Genomic DNA, 26,236 nt, shown 5'->3' on the forward strand with positions numbered 1-26,236 from the left:
GTCTCCCTAAGAGTAAAAGGGGGAAACCAGACGTTGGACTCCTTGCACACATGCCCTAGAGATATGCAACTGCACCTCACTGACGAGGCCCAAGAGAGGCCGAAACGTACGTCTGGGGTTTGTTGTTTGTCTTGTTCAGAGAAGAATTGCCTGGTATTTCGGTGCTGGACTGTCATTGGGCAGGATCAGACTGATATGCTACAGGATATTTTTTCTCTGTGAAAAGGCATAGTGTGCAAAAAGAGACTGCACCCTGAGTGGCACTGGCCTTGTGGACAAGCACAGAAGTTTTTCTAGCTATTGTTCTGTCTCAGTGAGTGCGTCTCTCTATTTTCTTGATTTTATGTAAATTACTCTTAGGTCTCCCTAAGAGTAAAAGGGGGAAACCAGACGTTGGACTCCTTGCACACATGCCCTAGAGATATGCAACTGCACCTCACTGACGAGGCCCAAGAGAGGCCGAAACGTACGTCTGGGGTTTGTTGTTTGTCTTGTTCAGAGAAGAATTGCCTGGTATTTCGGTGCTGGACTGTCATTGGGCAGGATCAGACTGATATGCTACAGGATATTTTTTCTCTGTGAAAAGGCATAGTGTGCAAAAAGAGACTGCACCCTGAGTGGCACTGGCCTTGTGGACAAGCACAGAAGTTTTTCTAGCTATTGTTCTGTCTCAGTGAGTGCGTCTCTCTATTTTCTTGATTTTATGTAAATTACTCTTAGGTCTCCCTAAGAGTAAAAGGGGGAAACCAGACGTTGGACTCCTTGCACACATGCCCTAGAGATATGCAACTGCACCTCACTGACGAGGCCCAAGAGAGGCCGAAACGTACGTCTGGGGTTTGTTGTTTGTCTTGTTCAGAGAAGAATTGCCTGGTATTTCGGTGCTGGACTGTCATTGGGCAGGATCAGACTGATATGCTACAGGATATTTTTTCTCTGTGAAAAGGCATAGTGTGCAAAAAGAGACTGCACCCTGAGTGGCACTGGCCTTGTGGACAAGCACAGAAGTTTTTCTAGCTATTGTTCTGTCTCAGTGAGTGCGTCTCTCTATTTTCTTGATTTTATGTAAATTACTCTTAGGTCTCCCTAAGAGTAAAAGGGGGAAACCAGACGTTGGACTCCTTGCACACATGCCCTAGAGATATGCAACTGCACCTCACTGACGAGGCCCAAGAGAGGCCGAAACGTACGTCTGGGGTTTGTTGTTTGTCTTGTTCAGAGAAGAATTGCCTGGTATTTCGGTGCTGGACTGTCATTGGGCAGGATCAGACTGATATGCTACAGGATATTTTTTCTCTGTGAAAAGGCATAGTGTGCAAAAAGAGACTGCACCCTGAGTGGCACTGGCCTTGTGGACAAGCACAGAAGTTTTTCTAGCTATTGTTCTGTCTCAGTGAGTGCGTCTCTCTATTTTCTTGATTTTATGTAAATTACTCTTAGGTCTCCCTAAGAGTAAAAGGGGGAAACCAGACGTTGGACTCCTTGCACACATGCCCTAGAGATATGCAACTGCACCTCACTGACGAGGCCCAAGAGAGGCCGAAACGTACGTCTGGGGTTTGTTGTTTGTCTTGTTCAGAGAAGAATTGCCTGGTATTTCGGTGCTGGACTGTCATTGGGCAGGATCAGACTGATATGCTACAGGATATTTTTTCTCTGTGAAAAGGCATAGTGTGCAAAAAGAGACTGCACCCTGAGTGGCACTGGCCTTGTGGACAAGCACAGAAGTTTTTCTAGCTATTGTTCTGTCTCAGTGAGTGCGTCTCTCTATTTTCTTGATTTTATGTAAATTACTCTTAGGTCTCCCTAAGAGTAAAAGGGGGAAACCAGACGTTGGACTCCTTGCACACATGCCCTAGAGATATGCAACTGCACCTCACTGACGAGGCCCAAGAGAGGCCGAAACGTACGTCTGGGGTTTGTTGTTTGTCTTGTTCAGAGAAGAATTGCCTGGTATTTCGGTGCTGGACTGTCATTGGGCAGGATCAGACTGATATGCTACAGGATATTTTTTCTCTGTGAAAAGGCATAGTGTGCAAAAAGAGACTGCACCCTGAGTGGCACTGGCCTTGTGGACAAGCACAGAAGTTTTTCTAGCTATTGTTCTGTCTCAGTGAGTGCGTCTCTCTATTTTCTTGATTTTATGTAAATTACTCTTAGGTCTCCCTAAGAGTAAAAGGGGGAAACCAGACGTTGGACTCCTTGCACACATGCCCTAGAGATATGCAACTGCACCTCACTGACGAGGCCCAAGAGAGGCCGAAACGTACGTCTGGGGTTTGTTGTTTGTCTTGTTCAGAGAAGAATTGCCTGGTATTTCGGTGCTGGACTGTCATTGGGCAGGATCAGACTGATATGCTACAGGATATTTTTTCTCTGTGAAAAGGCATAGTGTGCAAAAAGAGACTGCACCCTGAGTGGCACTGGCCTTGTGGACAAGCACAGAAGTTTTTCTAGCTATTGTTCTGTCTCAGTGAGTGCGTCTCTCTATTTTCTTGATTTTAATATAATTATAAGTCTTGCTAGATGTGTTTATATGAATAAATCAAATGCCTGTTTTTTTTTTTGTTTTTTTTTGTATTTTGTAAAATAAGTGCACATCAGACTACACATTAAGACATATTGATTCTAGGGTAATTTAGTTAATTAAATAGGAGTTCAGCTCAATCAAGAAATAATTCTGTGACTTCCAAATATATATTTAAAGGGACAGTCTAGTCAAAATTAAATGTTCATGATAAACAATTTTCAATTCACTTTTTATCATCACATTTGCTTTGTGCTCTTTATATTCTTTGTTGAAAGCTAAACCTAGGAAGGCTCGTATGCTAATGTCTAAGCCCTTGAAGGCCGCCTCTTATATCAGTGCATTTGACAGTTTTTCACGGCTAGAGGACATTAGTTCATGTGTGTCTTATAGATAGAATTGTGCTCATGCCCGTGGAGTTACTTATGAGAGGGAACTGATTGGCTAAAATGCAAGTCTTTCAAAAGAACTGATAAGGGGCAGTCTCCAGAGGCTTAGATATAAGGTAATCACAGAGGTAAAAAGTATATTAATATAACTGTGCTGATTGTGCAAAACTGGGGAATGAGTAATAAAGGGATTACCTATCTTTTTAAACAATAACAATTCTGGAGTAGACTGCCCCTTTAAGATTATTATGTTTTTGTTGCATTTGTTATAGCAATTAATCAAATACCTATTTCTTTATTTTTATATTTTTCTGTTTATCTTTTCTCTTTCATTTATTTGCATTATTGTGTACATGAATTGGAGATCAGACTGTATATGTGTAAATTTGTTAAGGGTCCTTCAGAAACACAGTGAGGTTCCATTGATCTAACACAGATATATAATGTTTTCTGTGATTACCTTTAAAATAAAACTATTTTTTTATTTCTCCTAGGTTCTCTAAAGCTTGCAATGACACACACAGAATTTTACTGGTATGTTGATGAGGGTCTCACAACTGAAAATCTGAAAAGTTCTCTGCTCCGCAGCGAGATTTTGTTTGGGGCTCCTCTGCCTAATTATTACTCAGTAGAAGATCGATGGGAGGAGCAGCACAGGAAGTTCCAAAATTTTGTGACATCCTATGTTAGTATCCTGTCAAAAGAATCCACCAGGTACTTCCTGTCTTATGTATGTCTTATATTGTAATCTTCATACAATAGTACCAAGATGTTAGTGAATTATTTTCACATGAGGATTGTATCTAACTTGACATTAACCTTCTCTTTCTGTAGGAGATATGAACTCTTATTTAGTCTGCTGAATTCATATGAGATATACAATAAGATTTGTAATCAGCAGGACACTGACAATTCACAAACCTGAAGCACCAATCTGGTGTTGTAGGATGGGTTCTCTTAGCAAACAGACCATCGGCCTTCTCAAATATTTGATCAATATTGCACCAATATTGGTTAGTTTGCTGGTAACTGAGCGGACCCAGCCTGCTCCTACAGCAGCAGATAGGTGCTTCCTGTTTGTGAGTGGTTAGATTGGGGATAACTGAGAGGACAAGTCTGTTCCTACGGCAGCAGATAGGTGCTTCCTGTTTGTGAGTGGTTAGATTGGGGATAACTGAGAGGACAAAGTCTGTTCCTACAGCAGCAGATAGGTGCTTCCTGTTTGTGAGTGGTTAGATTGGGGATAACTGAAAGGACAAAGTCTGTTCCTACGACAGCAGATAGGTGCTTCCTGTTTGTGAGTGGTTAGATTGGGGATAACTGAGAGGAAAAAGATTGTTCCTACAGCAGCAGATAGGTGCTTCCTGTTTGTGAGTGGTTAGATTGGGGATAACTGAGAGGACAAAGTCTGTTCCTACAGCAGCAGACAGGTGCTTCCTGTTTGTGAGTGGTTAGATTGGGGATAACTGAGAGGACAAAGTCTGTTCCTACGGCAGCAGATAGGTGCTTCCTGTTTGTGAGTGGTTAGATTGGGGATAACTGAGAGGACAAAGTCTGTTCCTACAGCAGCAGATAGGTGCTTCCTGTTTGTGAGTGGTTAGATTGGGGATAACTGAGAGGGCAAAGTCTGTTTGTACAGTAGCAGATAGGTGCTTCCTGCTTGTGAGTGGTTAGATTGGGGATAACTGAGAGGGCAAAGTCTGTTTGTACAGTAGCAGATAGGTGCTTCCTGCTTGTGAGTGGTTAGATCGGGATAACTGAGAGGGCAAAGTCTGTTTGTACAGAAGCAGATAGGTGCTTCCTGTTTGTGAGTGTTTAGATTGGGGATAACTGAGAGGACAAAGTCTGTTCCTACAGCAGCAGATAGGTGATTCCTGTTTGTGAGTGGTAAGATTGGGGATAACTGAGAGGGCAAAATCTGTTCCTACAGCAGCAGATAGGTGATTCCTGTTTGTGAGTGGTAAGATTGGGGATAACTGAGAGGGCAAAATCTGTTCATACAGTAGCAGATAGGTGCTTACTGTTTGTGAGTGGTTAGATTGACTTTAAAGGGACAGACAAGTCCAATTTTTTTTTCATACATCAGATAGGGAATGTAATTTGAAACAACTTTCCAATTTACTTTTATCACCAATTTTGCTTTGTTCTCTTGGTATTCTTAGTTGAAAGCTAAACCTAGGAGGTTCATATGCTAATTTCTTAGACCTTGAAGGCCGCCTCTAATCTAAATGCATTTTGATAGTTTTTCACCACTAGAGGGCATTAGTTCATGTGTTTTATATAGATAACATTGAGCTCATGCATGTGAATTTACCATGGAGACAGCTCCGATTGGCTAAAATGCAAATCTGTCAAAAGAACTGAAATAAGGGGGCAGTCTGCTGAGGCTTAGATACAAGGTAATTACAGAGGTAAAACATGTACAATTATAAATGTGTTGGTTATGCAAAACTGAGGAATGGGTAATTAAGGGATTATTTATCTTTTAAAACAACACAAATTCTGGTGATAACTGTCCCTTTAAGGTGTTTGTTTTCACAAATTCTACAATTTCGACCTATAGAAATATAATTTTTCCTTTTTGAGTAGCTAAAAGCAAAGACAATGTGGTAGATTTATCAAGCAGCGGTCCCTCTGAAACTGAAGTTAAGAAGCAGCTGTCTTAACCATTGGACAGGCATTTAGAAAGACTGATATCTAGATAGTGATTTTATAACAGATAAGAGACTAGGTCAGAATCATTTAACTCTTTGCAGGAAGTCATTTACTGTAGTGCACATAAAGCATTTCTCTGCATCTGAGTCGTAGGAACCACTTACACAAGCTGAGACAGTAGCAGGCACACTGTTTAATAAAGCAGCCGGAAATAACACAGGTTATTCAAAAACTGGAAGGATTTAGTGACTTTAAACAAATCTAAATGAAATGTCTTGTAGGGCATTAAGTACTTTACTACTGTTTCATTTAAAAAGAAAAAACAAATTAAAACACTTGTTTAACTAAAATAAGCGAATTGTGCGCAGTCTTGTAACTTCTATTTGGCTGATGGATCACAAGGAATAAAACTACAGGAACTATCTTATTCTTATATATGTGGGTTTTATATATGTGCTAAGCTAGTGAACCGTGATGATTGTATAGCAAACAATATGATTCTTGTTGTGTTTTGTGTAACAGAAAATATCCATGAGACAAGGGGGAAGTGACTGGCGTTGCCAGGTGTCCAGTATTCAACCAGACTTTCCAGGATTTTAGGCTGTTCATTAAATTTTGCACAAAAATACTGGACACATAAATGCCCCGTTTTTTAAAGTCCACTGGTTTACAGCTACATTTTAAAGGCCTCCATTGCCATAATGCAGCCAAGGAGACTGTTAATCACTGCTCTTTCACCGAGATTACGAGTTTGGCGTTAGCCTTAAAAAGCAGTGTTGAGAGGTCGCCAATGCTGCTTTTTACCTAACGCTGGTATTACGAGTCTGACAGGTACAGACTCACTGCTCACTTTTCTTCCGCGACTCGAGGCTACCGCAAATCCCCTTACGTCAATTGCGTATCCTATCTTTTTAATGGGATTTGCCTAACGCTGGTATTATGAGTCTGACAGGTACAGGCTCACTGCTCACTTTTTTTCCGCGTCTCGAGGGTACCGCAAATCCAATTACATCAATTGCGTATCCTATCTTTTTAATGGGATTTGCCTAACGCTGGTATTACGAGTCTTGGAAGAAGTGAGCGGTAGACCCTCTCCTGTCAAGACTTCGACCGCATTTAAAAGTCAGTAGTTAAGAGTTTTATGGGCTAACGCCGGAACATAAAACTCTTAACTAAAGTGCTAAAAAGTACACTAACACCCATAAACTACCTATTAACCCCTAAACCGAGTCCCCCCCACATCGCAAACACTATATTAAAATTTTTAACCCCTAATCTGCCGACCGGACATCGCCACCACCTACATTATATTTATTAACCCCTAATCTGCCGCCCCAATGTCGCCGCCACCTACCTACAATTATTAACCCCTAATCTGCCAACCGGACATTGCCGCCACTTTAATAAATGTATTAACCCCTAAACCGCCGCACTCCCGCCTAGCAAACACTAGTTACATTTTATTAACCCCTAATCTTCCAACCCCAACGTCGCTGACACCTACCTACATTTATTAACCCCTAATCTTCCGACCCCAACATCGCCGCTACTATAATAAATTTATTAACCCCTAAACCTAAGTCTAGCCCTAAGTCTAACCCCCCCTAACTTAAATATAATTTAAATGAAACAAAATTAATGTAACATAATTAAATAAATTATTCCTATTTAAAACTAAATACTTAGCGATAAAATAAACCCTAAGCTAGCTACAATATAACTAATAGTTACATTGTAGCTAGCTTATGATTTATATTTATTTTACAGGTAACATTGTATTTATTTTAACTAGGTACAATAGTTATTAAATAGTTATTAACTATTTAATAACTACCTAGCTAAAATAAGTACATTACCTGTAAAATAAATCCTAACCTAAGTTACAATTACACCTAACACTACACTATCATTAAATAAATTACCTAAACTACCTACAATTGATTACAATTAAATTCAATAAACTAAATTACGGAAAAAAACAAAACACTATATTACAGAAAATAAAAAAAGAATTACAAGAATTTTAAACTAATTACACCTAATCTAATCCCCCTAATAAAATAAAAAGCCCCCCAAAATAATAAAATTTCCCTACCCTATACTAAATTACAAATAGCTCTTAAAAGGGCCTTTTGCGGGGCATTGCCCCAAAGTAATCAGCTCTTTTACCTGTAAAAGAAAAATACAATACCCACTCACCAATAAAACCCACCACCCACACACCCCTAATCTAAAACCCACCCAATCCCCCCTTAAAAAAAACCTAACTCTAACCCCCTGAAGATCTCCCTACCTTGAGCCGTCTTCACCCAGCCGGGCACAAGTGGTCCTCCATACGGCAGAAGTCTTCATCCGATTGGGGCAGAAGAGGTCCTCCAGATGGCAGAAGGCTTCATCCAAGCGGCATCTTCTATCTTCATTCTTCTGGAGCGGAGCCATCTTCTATCCAGCCGATGTGGAGCCATCCTCTTCAAACTACGTCCTAACGAAGAACGAAGGTTCCTTTAAATGATGTCATCCAAGATGGCGTCCCTTGAATTCCGATTGGCTGATAGAATCCTATCACCCAATCAGAATTAAGGTAGGAAAAATCCTATAAAGCCAATAGGATTGAGATTGCATTCTATTGGCTGTTACAATCAGCAAATAGAATGCGACCTCAATCCTATTGGCTGATTGCATCAGCCAATAGGACTTTTCCTACCTTAATTCTGATTGGCTGATAGAATCCTATCAGCCAATCGGAATTCAAGGGACGCCATCTTGGATGACGTCATTTAAAGGAACCTTCGTTCTTTGTTAGGATGTCGTTTGAAGAGGATGGCTCCGCGTCGGCTGGATAGAAGATGGCTCCGCTCTGCTCCGGAAGGATGAAGATAGAAGATGCCGCTTGGATGAAGCCTTCTGCCGTCTGGAGGACCTCTTCTGCCCCGATCGGATGAAGACTTCTGTCGTATGGAGGACCACTTGTGCCCGGCTGGGTGAAGACGGCTCAAGGTAGGGAGATCTTCAGGGGGTTAGAGTTAGGTTTTTTTAAGGGGGGATTGGGTGGGTTTTAGAGTAGGGGTGTGTGGGTGGTGGGTTTTAATGTTGGGGGGTATTGTATTTTTCTTTTACAGGTAAAAGAGCTGATTACTTTGGGGCAATGCCCCGCAAAAGGCCCTTTTAAGGGCAATTTGTAATTTAGTACAGGGTAGGGAAATTTTATTATTTTGGGGGGCTTTTTTATTTTATTAGGGGGATTAGATTAGGTGTAATTAGTTTAAAATTCTTCTAATTCTTTTTTTATTTTCTGTAATTTAGTGTTTTTTTTCGTAATTTAGTTTATTGAATTTATTTGTAATTAATTGTAGGTAGTTTAGGTAATTTATTTAATGATAGTGTAGTGTTAGGTGTAATTGTAACTTAGGTTAGGATTTGTTTTACTGGTAATTTTGTACTTATTTTAGCTAGGTAGTTATTAAATAGTTAATAACTATTTAATAACTATTGTACCTAGTTAAAATAAATACAATGTTGCCTGTAAAATAAATATAAATCATAAGCTAGCTACAATGTAACTATTAGTTATATTGTAGCTAGCTTAGGGTTTATTTTATCGCTAAGTATTTAGTTTTAAATAGGAATAATTTATTTAATTATGTTACATTAATTTCGTTTAATTTAAATTAAAGTTAGGGGGGTTAGACTTAGGGTTAGACTTAGGTTTAGGGGTTAATACCTTTATTATAGTAGCGGCGACGTTGGGGTCGGAAGATTAGGGGTTAACAAATGTAGGTAGGTGTCAGCGACGTTGGGGTCGGAAGATTAGGGGTTAATAAAATATAACTAGTGTTTGCAAGGCGGGAGTGCGGCGGTTTAGGGGTTAGTACATTTATTAAAGTGGCGGCGATGTCCGGTCAGCAGATTAGGGGTTAATAATTGTAGGTAGGTGGCGGCCACGTTGGGGGTGGCAGATTAGGTTTTTATAAGTATAATGTAGGTGGTGGTGATGTTGGGGGCAGTATATTAGGGGTTCATAGGGATAATGTAGGTGGCAGCGGTGTCCGAAGCGGCAGATTAGGGGTTAATAATATTATGCAAGTGGCGACGGTGTCGGGGCAGCAGATTAGGGGTTAATAAGTGTAAGATTAGTGGTGTTTAGACTCGGGGTTCATGTTAGGGTGATAGGTTTAGACATATTTTGTATTTTCCCATAGGAAACAATGGGGCTGCGTTAGAAGCTGGACGCTGCTTTTTTACAGGTGTTAGGTTTTTTTCCAGCCAGCTCAACTCCATCGTTTCCTATGGGGAAATCGTGCACGAGCACGTTTAGCCAGCTTACCGCTACCGTAAGCAACGCTGGTATTGAGGTGAGATGTGGAGCTAAATTCTGCTCTACGCTCACCTTTTTGCGGCTAATGCCAGGTTTAAAAAAACCTGTAATACCAGCGTTGGCTTAAGGTAGCGTTAGAAAAAAAAGCCTTGTTAGCAACGCACCCCTGTTAACGCCAAACTCGTAATCTCGCCGTTTGTATTTTATGTTTAAATCTTTTTTATTGAAATTTTTAGAACATACAGAACAAAGAAAACATGCCCACTTCATATGTTTAAGAGTACAGAGTGTTTGAAGGAGACCCCTTTATGGTCTCAGGGTCCGAGAAAATGTTAGATCACTAATTAAGCTCCATTATTAGAGTCCATCAAGTTAGAGGTCAAGAGTTCAAGTAGATTGGGGTCCTTAATTTGTTTTCTGTAGTGGGTGTATGAACATTTTAACATAAGAGTAGTTTCTTTATTTATTAAAATGAAAAATAAAATAATAAGAAAAAATAGAAGAAAAAAAGAAAAAATATAAATAAAATAGGTTAAGCAAAAAATGAATTACTTAAGAGCCAAGCCAGAAGAGTGAAATAAATCTAAGTCTTAGGTGGAAATCTATAATTCAGTATGTCTTGATTGTAGAGGATGAGTTAGTATTTGTCTCTATTTAAACTGTCAGATTGTCTAGAAGGTTATTAGAGTCAGTAATTAGAGCTGTCTTTTTGAACCCAATAAAACCAGATCTTGTTAACTGTTTCTCTATTATCTAAGAACCACATTGCCAATTCATACATAGTGTGAGTCACTGTTAATTTGTTTAGAACTTCTGCCCATGTTATCGTGCCCGTCTTTCAGTATTTTGCGTTGCAAGTTCTGGTGACTGTGCATAAAATCCTTATGGCAACCAGAGGAAGATACTTCTCTTTTAGGGATGAATATATGGCTCTGAGAACCTTCATGAAGGGACCATCAAATCCTATATGTGATAGTAGGGATAGCAAATATTGCCAATCTATTCTGTCAAACGCCTTCTCTGCATCCAGTGAAAGGAGCAGAAAATGTGTTTTTGTTTCTTTTAGGTAGTGTATAATGTTAACCATGCGTCTGATGTTATCTGGTGCTTCTCTATCTTTGATGAACCCTACCTGGTCAGGATGAATTAGATTCGGTAAAATATTTTTGAGGCGATTGGCCAAAATTTTAGTAAAAATCTTCAAACCCTGATTGATGAGTGATATTGGATGATAACTGAAGCATTGCTTGAGATTTTTGTCTGATTTTGGTACAACTACTATTCTGGCTAGGAGAAGTTCCTGGGGTATTTAATGGCCTTCCAGAATGTTGTTGCAGATTTTGGTGAGATGTGGGATAAGGTAGATCTAAATAATTTATAATATTCCCCTGGGAATCTGTCTGGTCCGGGGGCTTTACCTGTCTTTAGGGCTTAAATAGCTAAGTTTATTTCTTTGGTTGTTATTGGTACATTCAGACTATCTCAGTCTTCTTTTGTAATGTTTGGTAGTGATGTTGTGTGAAGGAATTTACGAGTGCTGGAATCTATTTCTGGAGTGTGGTCAACTTTCTTCTCATCATATAATTTGCTATAGTAGGCCGCAAATTCATCCACTATTGCTTGTGGGTATGAGGTTGTATTTCCGTTGGATTGTTCTATGAGTGCTATAGCTAAAGCTTTGCATCTCTCTCTTATGTTATGGGCTAAAAATTTGTCAAGTTTGTTGGCATAAATATAGTTTTTGGTTTTCAGTTTTTGAATTGCTCTATTAGCTTGTGAGTTTAATAGTTTAGCTAGTGAGAGTCTTTTGCTTTGTATAGTATGTAATCTTGATTGTTTTTGTGTGAGTTTGTGTTGCCTCTCTAATGTTATATCTCCCTATGGAGTTGAGACATATAGTTTTTATGTTGTTTATTTCGAGTAGATTTGTTTTGACTGAGTAAGCCTCTCATGCTCGATTTGTGTGCCCCCCATACATGTATCGGATTAGGTGCTGAGTCCGTGTTGATCTGCCAGTATTCTGACATGTGTTTCAAAATTTTGTTGTATGTTATTGGGTGTTTTAGGTATGAGGGATCGTAGGTCCATGTTCTGGCTCTCTGGTAATCTTGAATTCCCTCTAATTGTAATGAAACTATGGAATGATCTGACCACATGCATGTATGAATAGGGGAGTTGTGTAACATAGGTTGTAGAATCTGGCTTGTGTATATATAGTCCAGTCTAGTGTATATATTGTAGGCAGAAGAGTAAAAAGTCTTGAATTACTCTGTATAGTGTGTACCACAATTCTATTAGTGAATGGGGAGCTAATGAGTTTTGTATTAATTTGACCATTCGGTTATGGCTATGTTTTTTTTTAGTCAGGGTATGTTTAGAGGTTGTTGTAATTGGGTTTATCGTTATGTTAAAGTCGCCTGCCATAATGATTCTGTATTTTGACCATTATGAGAGGTGAGAGATGTTTATTTTTTTTTTTATCTTGATGATCATTGGGGGCATAGATGTGGCAGATTATAATGTCTAAATTGTTGATCGGTCCATTGATAATTAAGTATCTACCTTCGGTTTCTGCAATTGTGGAATTATGAGTAAAATTTAGAGAGGAATTAATTAGAATACATACTCCTCTTTTTTAGAATCTACTGTCGTGTGAAAGTGGATTGTGAATTGTCGAGCCCATTATTTGGGGATTTGAGCTTTGGTGAAGTGTGTCTCTTGAAGCAATATGATATTGGCTTGGAGGGCAGAATACTGATTCATGGCTATCTGTCTTTTAACATCAGTGTTTAGTCCTCTCACATTATGTAAGAGTAATTGTAGTTTAGGGGTCATATGTGTTGGTATTTGATATATTGGGTCTTACTGGTTGAGCTGTTGGTCTTGGTATATATATTATTCCTTCTTGAGGTGTGAATAGGAACTTGCCTTTAAGAAAGGGTGATTGATTTCCTGGCTTGGCTCTAAAAAAACATACACTGAAAAAACAATAAAACATTTTGTAACAAAGGTAAGAAAATATAAGATTAGATTGTTGGAGTGCCGCCGAGCGGGATCTCCAGATGTTGGATAGAGGTACATCTATTCTGGAGATATTGGTACAACATCAATATTTAACTTATATATTAACCATAAATAGTAAATAGCAAATAGTAAAACATTAATTATAATATCTTTGTTGCATAGTAATTCATTAATAATGGGCAACTCCATGTCTGCAAAGGAATGTTAGTTATCCATTATAGATTGGTGCATAAGTTCACCATACTCATTTATATTTATAATGAGAGTAATTGTAATGGAAAGAATACGGTCCTAAAAGGGGTTTCCATCTCCTCTGTACATAGAATCGTCCTTTTTGGGAAGTATTGAGGCATTTCTGGTATGACATGTTTGTCTCCTCTCAGATCTTCTGTTTCTTTCTGCTGATTTTTGTCCATTTGGAGGCCTGTAGTTTTTGCTGTATGTTTGAAGTTTCATTTGGGGATGACGAGGGATCCAGGGTTGATAAGGACGGAGGCTCTAGATCCAGTAGTCCGCAGACTTCTGGGATATCATCCAATTATTTAATGGTGATCAGTTTGGTTTCCTTTTTATAAGCAGGGCAAATGGAAAGCCCATCTGTAGGGGAACTGAGGTTTTTGGAGTAGAGCTGTCAAAGGTCTCAGGAAGTTTCTCTTTTGTAGTGTTTTGATGCTATGGTCTTGATAAATTGTATAACATTTCCTTGATATTTATATGTAGGGTTTTTTCTTGACGCAAGTAATATTTTTTATCTGTCTTGGAAGAGAGTCATTTTTATTATGATATCACTTGGGGTATTGCCATCTCTAGATTTTGGTTTGAGGGCTCTATGGGCTCTTTCAATCTCAAACATATATTCTTCAGAGTTTCCTGTGATATGAGTAAAGAGATGGGATAGATAGCTGTGGAGATCTGCATTGTTAATGGTTTCCAGGACTCCTTTCAACCTTATTTTGTTTCTTCTGCTTCTATTCTTCAAATCATCTAATTTCCCCTCCATCTCTGAAATGAGCTGTTGTTGAAATGTGATAGTTTGGGAGACTGTATTCATTTCTTCTGTAAGAGAATTGTTATGGTCTTCCAGTGTATCTATTCTGTGTCCTAGGTCAGCCAAATCTGATTTAATTTCTGAGAGGCTATTGGTCATAGCTCTGTGCATTGTGTCCATTTTCTCCCAGAGTTTTTCAAAACTTGAAGAGATATCTTTTTTGGAGACCAAAGAACTTAGATTGGCCTTGGTTACTGGTGTTTGGTTATCTCCTATGGCATTGCTGTTTATATTATTCTCTCCTTCTTCTTCTAGCTCAGCTATATTCACTGATCTGGAGACCTGTTAGGCTTTGAAAAAAAAATTGGACACTGTGGATGTCTTGGGGGGTTTGTCTCCCTTGGCTGATTTTCTGGCTGACATCTCTTATATTTCAGGTTAATTACCAGTATGAATGATACATTCCAATAAAGTTCTCGTCCTTTTCAAATATCATAGCTATTTTGAAGACAATATAAGCTGTGCTGTGGGCTATTTGGGTTAAGTAAATCTCTTCTTTTTTTCTCATATAAATCTCCCCTTCTTTTCTTGTTTCCTAACATGTGTTAGCTTTGCAGGTTGTGCACCATAAGAGAAAGACTTGAAGTAGTGTAAAGGGTAATATCTTTGGCCCATTTATGAAGGCTTATCATATGATGTTGTGCTGACTACACAGAAAAATAATGGCTTCAGGTTTATTTTGTCTGATCTTGACTCCCATCACATGACAGTATGTGTTTTGGTAACCCACTATTATTTTGGAAGAGTCTGTATATAGTATGCCGGTGTGTTGATTTATGCAAAACTGTGGACCAGATTTTTTAGGTATTTGTTTTCTTTTCTCATCTTCGGCTGTTTAAAGCCCTTAACAAAGTGCAGTGTTATTTATCTGTTTGTTATGGATTTTCTTCTTCATGTAGCGTGTGTCGTCATTTATTGCTAGGCCCTCATGTCTCGAGTTGCAGTATGGAGTTCTGCTGAGTAGCGAGTGGCTATCCCTCTTACCTGGGTGTGTTGTTATGGAGGAGGGGTTTTTACTATGCCTGCTCGGTTGCTCATGGAGACTGCTGTCACAGCTGGTGGTCGTGGGGTATTGACGATCGTTGTCCAGGAGCTGTTAACTGTGTTAGGCCCAGAATGGAGTCTGTAGTGACACAGGTTGGCTACATGACTTCCTTGTGTGTCAAGATCACTGTTTTTTGTGATCTCCTGCAGCGGACGTGGTGGAATACCAGTTTGCTCAGTGTGGCTTGCAGTGATATGCCGCAGTTAAGGGTAATTTATCCCATTTATATCCATTATTGTATGGAGCTCGCCTCTCACACTGCCGTCTCTGAGCCTTTCAAAGCTCCGCCCCTGCTCTGTGTATTTTTTAAGGATCCACCTAGGTAAAGTCGCTGCTCTGTGTTTTTACTGTCAACCTGGAGATTTCACTAAGGACAAATCACTGATGTGTTATTGGCATCCAAGGGTATGTGAAACATGTATATGTTGCAGGTCTACTGGTCAGCACTTACAGATCTACTAGTTAGCACTTACAGATCTACTAGTCAGTACTTACAGATCTACTAGTCAACACTTGTAGATGTGGTACTTAAGGTAGAGCTTTGGGGTCGACAATTGCGTGACTAGTAACCAGCATTGTGTAACCAGTCACTTGCAAGATTGCTCATTATTTTTATGGCGGACAACTGGCAACCATAAACGCAATGCAAGTGTTTCGCTGAGACAAATGATTAGTCGACATTTTAAAGATAAATATTATTTTACCCTCTAATATAGAAAAAGCAAATTGATGCCATTAATTAACTTTCTCGCAAAAAGGTAAAAAAGGGATGCTCATACTTTAGTAAGACAAGGTCTACTATTTAGGGCATGTTACTCATGTGACAATTTGAGCTTAAAAGTGAAATTTATCTTTATTTAACACATGGACTAATATTCTTGTGCATATTTTAGTGTTTTTTTTTAATTGAGGCCACTGTAGCGATAGAGAATCTACTTGTACAAAACACATTTGTAAATTTCACTTGAGCCCATATTGTCACCACTGGCTCAGAGGTTAGTGGGGCATCACTCAACAGTCTTGTGATCTACCTGTTAGCACTTGCAGATCTACTGGTCAGAACTTGTAGGTCTACTAGTCAAAACGTGAAGGTCTACTGGTCAGCACTTACAGCTCTACTGGTCAGAACTTGTAGGTCTACTAGTCAAAACTTGCAGGTCTACAGGTCAGAACTCGTAGGTCTACTAGTGAGTACTTGCAGGTCTACTGGTCAGAACTTGTAGGTCTACTAGTGAGTACTTGCAGGTCTACTGGTCAGCACTTACAGATTTACTGGTCAGAACTTACAGCTCTACCGGTCCGAACTCATAGGTCTTCTAGTGAGTACTTGCAGGTCTACTGGTCAGCACTTACAGCTCTACTGGTCAGAACTCATAGGTCTACTAGTTAGTACTTGCAGGTCTACTGTTCAGCACTTGCAGATGTACTGATGAGTACTTACAGCTCTACTGGTCAGAACTCATAGGTCTACTAGTGAGTACTTGCAGGTCTACTGGTCAGTACTTGTCGATCTACTGGTCAGCACTTGCAGATCTACTAGTCAGAACTCTCTGGTCTACTAGTTAGTACTTGCAGGTCTACTGGTCAGCACTTACAGATCTACTGGTCAGCACTTACAGGTCTACTGGTCAGCACTAACAGGTCTACTGGTCAGCACTAACAGATGTACTGGTCAGCACTTACAGATGTACTGGTCAGCACTTACAGGTCTATTAGTCAGTACTTACATGTCTATTGGTCAGCACTTGCAAGTCTACTAATTGAACAAGAACTACCTTTTGGATGCATTCTGGTTAATATATAAGCAACAGCTTTGCCTGTGACCTTACCACAACCTCCATTACAGTCCTTTAGAGCAGGGGTGGGCAAGACGTAGATTGCGGTCTACCAGTGGACCATATATGAATTTGGAGGTGACCGCTTGGAAGATTTCAAAAGTCTGCATAATAAGAGAAACATTTCTCACACCTCTACAGTGGCGAGGCTCTTCACTCAGAATCTAGAATTCTAGATAGAATCTAGATTCTGAGTGAAGATCATCTCCACCGTAGATGTGTGAAAAATGTTTCTCTTATGTAGACTTTTAAAAATCGGCTATGAGTCTGACTGCGGTATGTGTACTTCAGCATGCACTACGCGGCTGTAGCTGAACTCGCTGCCCCAGCTTTGATTACTGCCTGTCCCAAACTCTCCTACTTTTTGACTCAAGAGCGTTCAGTCCATAGTACAGACTTTTCATGTGCCAGGCTGAGATGCTGCTCGGTTTCCCTGGGTTTGGCAGTTCCAGGTCCTGCTTTTTCTGATATTCTGCTGCTACTTTCTAGTTCTGTCCTCCGTTACTTGTCACCAGGCTCTGCTAGGTGAATGATCTGGTGTTGCTTTTTTTTCCCCCAGGCTCTGTTACTCCCCCTCAGGTTCTTTTACTTACTCTGTACCAGGCTTTGATGCTGCTCTCTGATACTTTCTCTGACACACTAATATTAGTTATACTCTGTGCTAGATTCTGCAGCTTTCTGTCCCCAGAATTTGTTGTCACCAGATTGTGCAGGTCAGGGCTGTTGCTGCTATACCAGTCTCTGGTTGCTGTGTAAGGCAGTACAGAGCCTGCAGGTCCTGCCAGTGTCACTGTCCCAACTATTTACAGTAGTCTTCAGCTAGTAGCGGACGGATGGAGAGCAGCCAACAGGACCTGCCCCCTAATCAACCTGACATGGCATTCAGCCAATAAAATTACTTTGTAGAATGAGTCTGTCTATGATTAGCTGAGAATAGTTCATTGTCATCGTTGTACCTGTGCTGTGGGTTTCCCATGTGTTCCAGGCTTGACTACTCCGCTAGCCCTAGACTCGAGCCGTCTTGATTGTGAGACTACTTATTCATATGCAGGCGCGGTACACAGAAAAGGTTGCTTGGCGGTCCTAGTGTGACGTATAGAAAGAGCTCTCACAGTAAGTAAAAAGCGTGGCTGTATTTATTATTAAAGAGCGCAGCTGATTTTTAAAGCTGTATTATTTGTGGCAAAATTACAATTTTATAAGGGTTTTAAAAATATATAGATTCCCTGGCTGGGGACATTGTCTGTCTTGTAATAAAGTGATAAAAAATTATAATGTGATACAAAACCTGTTATTTTTATAGATTATACGTCCTTAGCATTAGGTGCTAAATACCTCCCTGCAAGTGACAGTATATCCCTTCTTCCCTATATGTTTTTTTCTCTTTTGCTTTTGTGACACTAATAACATGAAACTGGATACATTCCCAAGTAGCATTGAGGTGATTTCAATGCATCCTACGTATTTTCTGCTGTAAATACAAAGTTGCTGAGTTTTCAAATGCTTATCTTCAAAGCTTCTTTTTATGAAAAATAATTATAATTCTGATGGGATTCATATCTAAATAAAATATGTATAGCAGAAATAAAAAATACATAAATCTCACATTTACTAGAGCATGGAATACTTTTTTCTCTAATGCTGCTGACAGTGCAGTAGATGCCATACCTGCACCTAAGTGTGTTGATGGGGTATTGTTTGCCTAAATAAGTCTCTCTTCTCTCTTCTATGTCTTCCAGTAGAAAAACATTCTTTAGCTTTTTTTTTTTTTTTTGTGGACATCAGCACATTTGTACGAGGAACAATACAGTGTCAATGACAACTTTGACAACTCAGTAAAGGTGGAGAGAAATGTTCTGAAATTAGCGTGGGCGAGCGCTGAGCTACTCAGGGTGTACACAAAAAAAGTAATTTGTGAAACTTTTTATACTTGTATTTAATTTTACTTTCAATGATAAGCCTGGGAGTAGATTTACACTTTACCTGCATCTGCAGTAAACACCATAAGAAATAGATTTGTACTTTATCTGCATGTGCAGTAAGCATCATAATAAATAGATTTGTACTTTATCTGCACCTGCAGTAAGAACCATGAGAAATAGATTTGTACTTTAGCTGCATGTGCAGTAAGCACCATAATAAATAGATTTGTACTTTAGCTGCATGTGCAGTAAACGTAATAATAAATAGATTTATACTTTAGGTGCACCTGCAGTAAGAACCATGAGAAATAGATTTGTACTTTAGCTGCATGTGCAGTAAGAACCATGAGAAATAGATTTGTACTTTAGCTGCATGTGCAGTAAGAACCATGAGAAATAGATTTGTACTTTAGCTGCATATGCAGTAAGAACCATGAGAAATAGATTTGTACTTTAGCTGCATGTGCAGTAAGTACCATGAGAAATAGATTTGTACTTTAGCTGCATGTGCAGTAAGTACCATGAGAAATAGATTTGTACTTTAGCTGCATGTGCAGTAAGAACCATGAGAAATAGATTTGTACTTTAGCTGCATATGCAGTAAGTACCATGAGAAATAGATTTGTACTTTAGCTGCATATGCAGTAAGAACCATGAGAAATAGATTTGTACTTTATCTGCATGTGCAGTAAGTACCATGAGAAATAGATTTGTACTTTAGCTGCATGTGCAGTAAGTACCATGAGAAATAGATTTGTACTTTAGCTGCATGTGCAGTAAGAACCATGAGAAATAGATTTGTACTTTAGCTGCATATGCAGTAAGTACCATGAGAAATAGATTTGTACTTTAGCTGCATATGCAGTAAGAACCATGAGAAATAGATTTGTACTTTATCTGCATGTGCAGTAAGTACCATGAGAAATAGATTTGTACTTTAGCTGCATGTGCAGTAAGTACCATGAGAAATAGATTTGTACTTTAGCTGCACATGCAGTAGGCACCATCAGAAATAGATTTGTACCTTAGCTGCACATGCAGTAGGCACCATCAGAAATAGATTTGTACTTTATCTGCACCTGAAGTAAGAACCATGAGAAATAGATTTGTAATTTAGGTGCACTTGCAGTAAGAACCATAAGAAATAGATTTGTACTTTAGCTGCACATGCAGTAGGCACCATCAGAAATAGATTTGTATCTTATCTGCATGTGCAGTAAGCGCCATAAGAAATAGATTTGTACTTTATCTGCACGTGCAGTAAACACCATAAGAAATAGATTTGTATTTTATCTGCACCTGCAGTAAGCGTAATAATAAATCGATTTGTACTTTATCTGCACGTGCAGTAAGCACCATCAGAAATAGATTTGTACCTTATCTGCATGTGCAGTTAACGCCATAAGAAATAGATTTGTACTTTATCTGCACGTGCAGTAAGCACCATAAGAAATCTATTTGTACTTTATCTACACCTGCAGTAATCACCATAAGAAATCAATTTGTAATTTATCTGCACCTGCAGTAAGCACCATAAGAAATCAATTTGTAATTTATCTGCACCTGCAGTAAGAACCATAAGAAATAAATTTGTACTTAGCTGCATGTACAATAAGCACCATAAGAGATAGATTTGTACTTTGCACCTGCAGTAAGAACCATTAGAAATAGATTTGTACTTTGCACCTGCAGTAAGCACCATAAGAAATAGATTTGTACTTTGCACCTGCAGTAAGCACCATAAGAAATAGATTTGTATTTTGCACCTGCAGTAAGAACCATAAGAAATATATTTGTACTTTGCACCTACAGTAAGAACCATAAGAAATAGATTTGTACTTTATCTGAACCTGCTGTAAGCACCATGATAAATAGATTTGTACTTCATCTGCACCTGCAGTAAGCACCATAAGAAATAGATTTGTACTTTATCTGAACCTGCAGTACGCACCATAATAAATTGATTTGTACTTCATCTGCACCTGCAGTAAGCACCATAAGAAATAGATTTGATTTTGTGGTAAGCACCATAAGAAATAGATTTGTACTTGTGGAAAGCACGATAAGAAATAGATTTATACTTGTGGTAAGCACCATAAGAAATAGATTTATACTTGTGGTAAGCACCATAAGAAATAGATTTATACTTTTCTATAATCACTATAACGGTAGCTTATTTAGTCAGATTCTATCAGCTGTTGGGAGTTATAACGCATCTGTATTCAGTACAGCAGGTTTCTAGCTGTCTGACAATTGCTTTGACAAGTGAAATTTACACAAATTAAATAAGGGACAAGTAATTTATAAGTAACTGTTTTATCTAATGGTGAAACTACTTCAGTATTTTAGTTATAATTTTGGATCTGTGATGCCTTACTGCCCTTGAAAGAAGATGAAACTCCCTGTAATTACACTATTTTCTGTTTTGCAATTAATTAACCAAGTGTGATCACGTTTTAAATACATTAACCCTTATTTGCTGCAAATCATTTTGCAATGATCAAACTCCACTCACCATTTAACTTTGCGGGAGCCAATCCAGACTTGTTTCTAGGAGAGAGAAGGCTTGTCACTGACATTTTGTTAGCTTGTACTCTTTTGTAGTATCTTATCTTGTCTATAGAGGTCAAATAGGGACAGATGTACCTTGTGATGTCTGTAGTGTGTAAAATAAGCGAGGGTAGAATAAATAATGAGAAAATATTGCAGAGTCATAATTAATCATTTTATATTACAATTACAACGTGTCATTAAGGTTCTAAACCATCAACATTGAGTGAAATTGTCTTACTGCACTTCTCTTTTAAAGCCAATGTAAACCATTAGAAGAGCAGAGATGTATATTGGTCAAACTGATTAAGAGCTAGATTATGAGTGGAGCACAACATATTGCTCCCACACTTGCATTAAATTCACTAGAAGTAAGCTTTTTGCATGCCACGGGTAGCGTGCATATTACAAGTCGAAAGTAAAAAGTTTCCAAAAAGCTGAAATTCGAATATCCCTCATTGACTTCAGTGGAGTGTGAAAAGTGGGAAAAAAAACCTTAAACCCATACTCACGCGCAAACCTGATTGCAATTACTCAAGTGTACTAACCCAACATGAAATCTTAATATTTCACATACCAATGTTCTTCACATAGAAAATGATGTTCTATTTATTCTTAAATACATATTTCTATATATACAAAAAACAAAAAACCGGCAAGTCTCCAGGTGTTTTTAAATCAAAAAAGGATCTTTATTATAGAGAGTAAAATAAGTTTAAAAATAAACATAATGAGGTCACAGCATGAGACAACGTCTTACGCGTTTCGGCAGATCACTGCCTTAATCATAGACATAAAGTTAACTAGAAATGCTAGACTTATATACACATTTGAAAATCATTGTGATTGCAAACTGCTAAAACCTTTAAAGGGATACAAACCCTCCTAACTATATGATTACATATAGTTATAGATATATGCAGATATATAGGTATATTTATTTTTAAAATACTTAGAACATATTCCACTATGTGAAGAACATTAAAGTGTGAAATATTTACAGTAAATACAGAGTTGAACACTTTATTAAACATGAATATTGTATAAATTAGATTTTTACATGTTTTCAGCTACTAGACCTCAAGGGGCTCCCATGCATACTGTTTATATGTATATACGTGTACATATGTATATATGTGTTTATATATGCATATTTGTCTGTGAATACATGTACACACACACACACATATATATATATTAAAGGGACAGTCTAGGCCAAAATAAACTTTCATGATTCAGATAGAGCATGTAATTTTAAACAATTTTCCAATTTACTTTTATCACCAATTTTGCTTTGTTCTCTTGGTATTCTTAGTTGAAAGCTTAATTTAGGAGGTTCATATGCTAATTTATTAGACTTTGAAGGCCACCTCTTTTCAGAATGCATTTGAACAGTTTTTCACCACTAGAGGGTGTTAGTTCACGTATTTCATATAGATAACACTGTGCTCGTGCACATGAAGTTATCTGGGAGCAGGCACTGATTGGATAAACTGCAAGTCTGTCAAAAGAACTGAAATAAAGGGGCAGTTTGCAGAGGCTTAGATACAAGATAATCACAGAGGTTAAAAGTATATTATTATAACTGTTGGTTATGCAAAACTGGGGAATGGGTAATAAAGGGATTATCTATCTTTTAAAACAATAAAAATTCTGGTGTAGACTGTCCCTTTAATGTGGTTTTTACAACTTTTTTGTCTTGCGTAATGATTTAATTTGACTTTCCATTTAGGGCTAGATTACAAGTGGGCGCTAATTTATTGTCAAATTTGGCCGTTTGAAGGGCAGGCAAAAAACAATCAGCCATTACAAGTGCTTATGCTTATATACATATATATTTACAATGTGCTGCCATTGCTGCGATAGTTATCATGCCGTTTCTCATGGCATGAGAACGAGGCTCCAATTGAACGAGGCTCCAATTGAAGCCTATGGAAGCGCAATGCTTCACAGCAATGTTAACACGAGCTCGCTTTCACATTGCTGTCAACTTGTAATATCAATGCACATTAACATGCGCTGGTATTACTCGTGGAGCGCAAATATCACTTTTACGAAAGCGATGTTTAGCGCTCCACTTGTAATCTGGCCCTTAATAACTAAAACATGCAATTTATTAAAAATAAACAGACATTTACTTCAAGAGATAAAATCTTACAATAGGAAAAGTTCTAAAATCCTAAAAAATATTGCAGGAAAATACAAGGTATACGGTGCTGCTGTGCAAGATGCTTCACTGCCAGATATAGTGAAGGGAACTTAGTTCTTGTTAATGTTACCAAAGGCCGGGACCCTACTCTCTTGTTCTTGCAGCATATAGTGATGAGGTGTTTAGTTGTCTCGGGGTTCACATCTCTGTGGACTTCTCTATGGATTGTTAGCTCTTCTGCTTCTAACTTGAGCTTGTACTGACATTGCTTTTCTATCTGGCCAGCCCTGACCTTGTTCTTTGCAGCATATAGTGACAAAGTGTTTAGTTGTCTCGGGGTTCACATCTCTGTGGACTTGTATATAGATTGTTAGCTCTTCTGCTTCTAACTTGAGCTTGTACTGACATTGCTTTTCTATCTGGCCAGCCCTGACCTTGTTCTTTTGGACAATGAATCCCTGGACACTCATTCTGTGCCTTGTTATAGTTTTCCCATCTGTCATTGTCTTCTCTCTAGAAGTTTTATTCTAATATTCCCAATGCAAGTTATTAGAATCTCTTGAATCTGGCACATTAGTCATTTATTCATGTTTATAAGTTGTGAACCAGCTTTGGAAAAAAAACTCCTTATAAAGTTGGTACTCGTTAAAACACATTTTAAGTAACCTGAACGTTCTTCTAAGTTGGAATACTTAAGGACTTTTTTTTAATTATTTAGCTTATTTCAGTCCATGCCAGATCATGACATTGATTAATGAGATTGGCTAATCTTGAAATCTAAGAGACAAACCTTAGTGATGGCTCAAACATTACCTTTATGTATATTTAATGAGGCACCACAGACCTTGTTGTAAAAGTCAAGGTGTAAGCAAAATGTACTTTGGTAAATTCCTTTATCTAAAACTTGCATTTAAATAAACATTCAATTAAAAAATAAACTGACCGATTACAAGAGCAGATTCATTTGTGGCCTGCTTGTTTTGCTTAAAGGGATAGGAAAGTTAAAATTAAACTTGCATAATCAGGGGTCAACTCCTACAAGAAAAAGTGTTGGAACTCAGCAAGACAATTAATATTGTTTTATATACACCCACCCACACACACACACACACATACACACATACACACACACACATACACACACATACACACACATACACACACACATACACATACACACACATACACACACACACACATACACACACACACACACACATACACACACATATACACACACACACGCATACACACACACATACACACACACATACACACACACACACACACATACACACACATACACACACACATACACACATACACACACATACACACACACACATACACACACACATACACACATACACACATACACACACACACATACACACACACATACACACATATACACACACGCATACACACATATACACACACACACATACGCACACACATACACACATACACACATATACACATATACACACATACACACACATATACATACACAGACACACACATACACACATACATACACACACACATACACACACATACACACACACACACACACACACATACACACACACATACACAGACACATACACACACACATACACACACATACACACACACACATACACACACACACACACACATACACACACACACATACACACATACACACACACACACATACACACACACACACACACATACACACACACACACACATACACACACATACACACACACACATACACACACACACACATACACACACATACACACACACATACACACACATACACACACACATACACACACACACACACAAATACACACACACACACACACACACATACACACACACACCCACACACTGTATTTATATGTATATAATCTATACACTTTGAGTAATGAAAGCAAATTAAATCCAATAAAGGGTTGAATGGTTGCCTTTTGCCCTGAAAATCCTCCTCTATCACAGACTCTAAGGTGCAATAGTGCTATTTCTGCTGAGGGGAGCTAAATAACCCCAGAGCAAGCCATATAGAAATGTAAGCAGCATTTGTTCCACACAGTTGGCTAGATTACAAGTTTTGCGGTACTACTTCAAATTCAAATCAGCCAATAGGATGAGAGCTTCTGAAATCCTATTGGCTGTCTATCTCATTCCCATTGAATGTTCTCTCCATCATAGCCAAATGCCTTACCTTTATATCCTGGTAGTTTATTAGGCCTTGTCTGTGTTTCGTTTTCATTAAATTACATTTTTTTTCCTTCTGACTTGTCTGCTTCTGCTGTCATCTCCTGTGTGCATCTCTGCTTCATGCTCTCATCGAACAAATTGTTTAGTGAAGATGCGGTGAAACCACTGGCCTTGGTGCATAATGATACAAGTGACATTTGTTGATAATCGAGTGTCCTAGAATGAGTCCTGATTGCTGGTAAACAAGCTTAATTAAAGGGTCTAATATTTTCTGAGATAATGCCAATGGCATCACAGAGTAAATCACCTGGGCCACGAAAAAGGACACTTAAATTCATTGAAATGTTGCCTTAGGGGCTACAGAAAACATAAATAATACGTGGTCTCTGCTGGTATGACACTATAATTGATCTTTTTGCCCTGATTTTAAAATCATTGTGTGGCACATGGCCAGCACCTCCTACTTCACTGGGTGCACCATCCTCATACGTGCCAGCAACATGCAAGGAGAAATGTTTTCATTAGGACTGACTGAGAAAATGGTTAGATTGAGGGCACGATG

General features: G+C 38.5%; 1 protein-coding gene across 1 annotated transcript in view; it reads left to right on the forward strand.

The window, feature by feature from the left end:
* The window catches only part of DISP3 (dispatched RND transporter family member 3), a 284,421-nt gene that overhangs the window by 62,563 nt on the left and 195,622 nt on the right, over positions 1 to 26,236 (forward strand). The window contains exon 2 of the mRNA XM_053690067.1: positions 3,411 to 3,630. Within this exon, the coding sequence (XP_053546042.1) occupies positions 3,411 to 3,630 (220 nt within the window). The remainder of the gene's footprint in view (positions 1 to 3,410; positions 3,631 to 26,236) is intronic.

The sequence above is a fragment of the Bombina bombina genome, chromosome 8 (genome assembly GCF_027579735.1).
Source record: "Bombina bombina isolate aBomBom1 chromosome 8, aBomBom1.pri, whole genome shotgun sequence".
Lineage (NCBI taxonomy): Eukaryota > Metazoa > Chordata > Amphibia > Anura > Bombinatoridae > Bombina > Bombina bombina.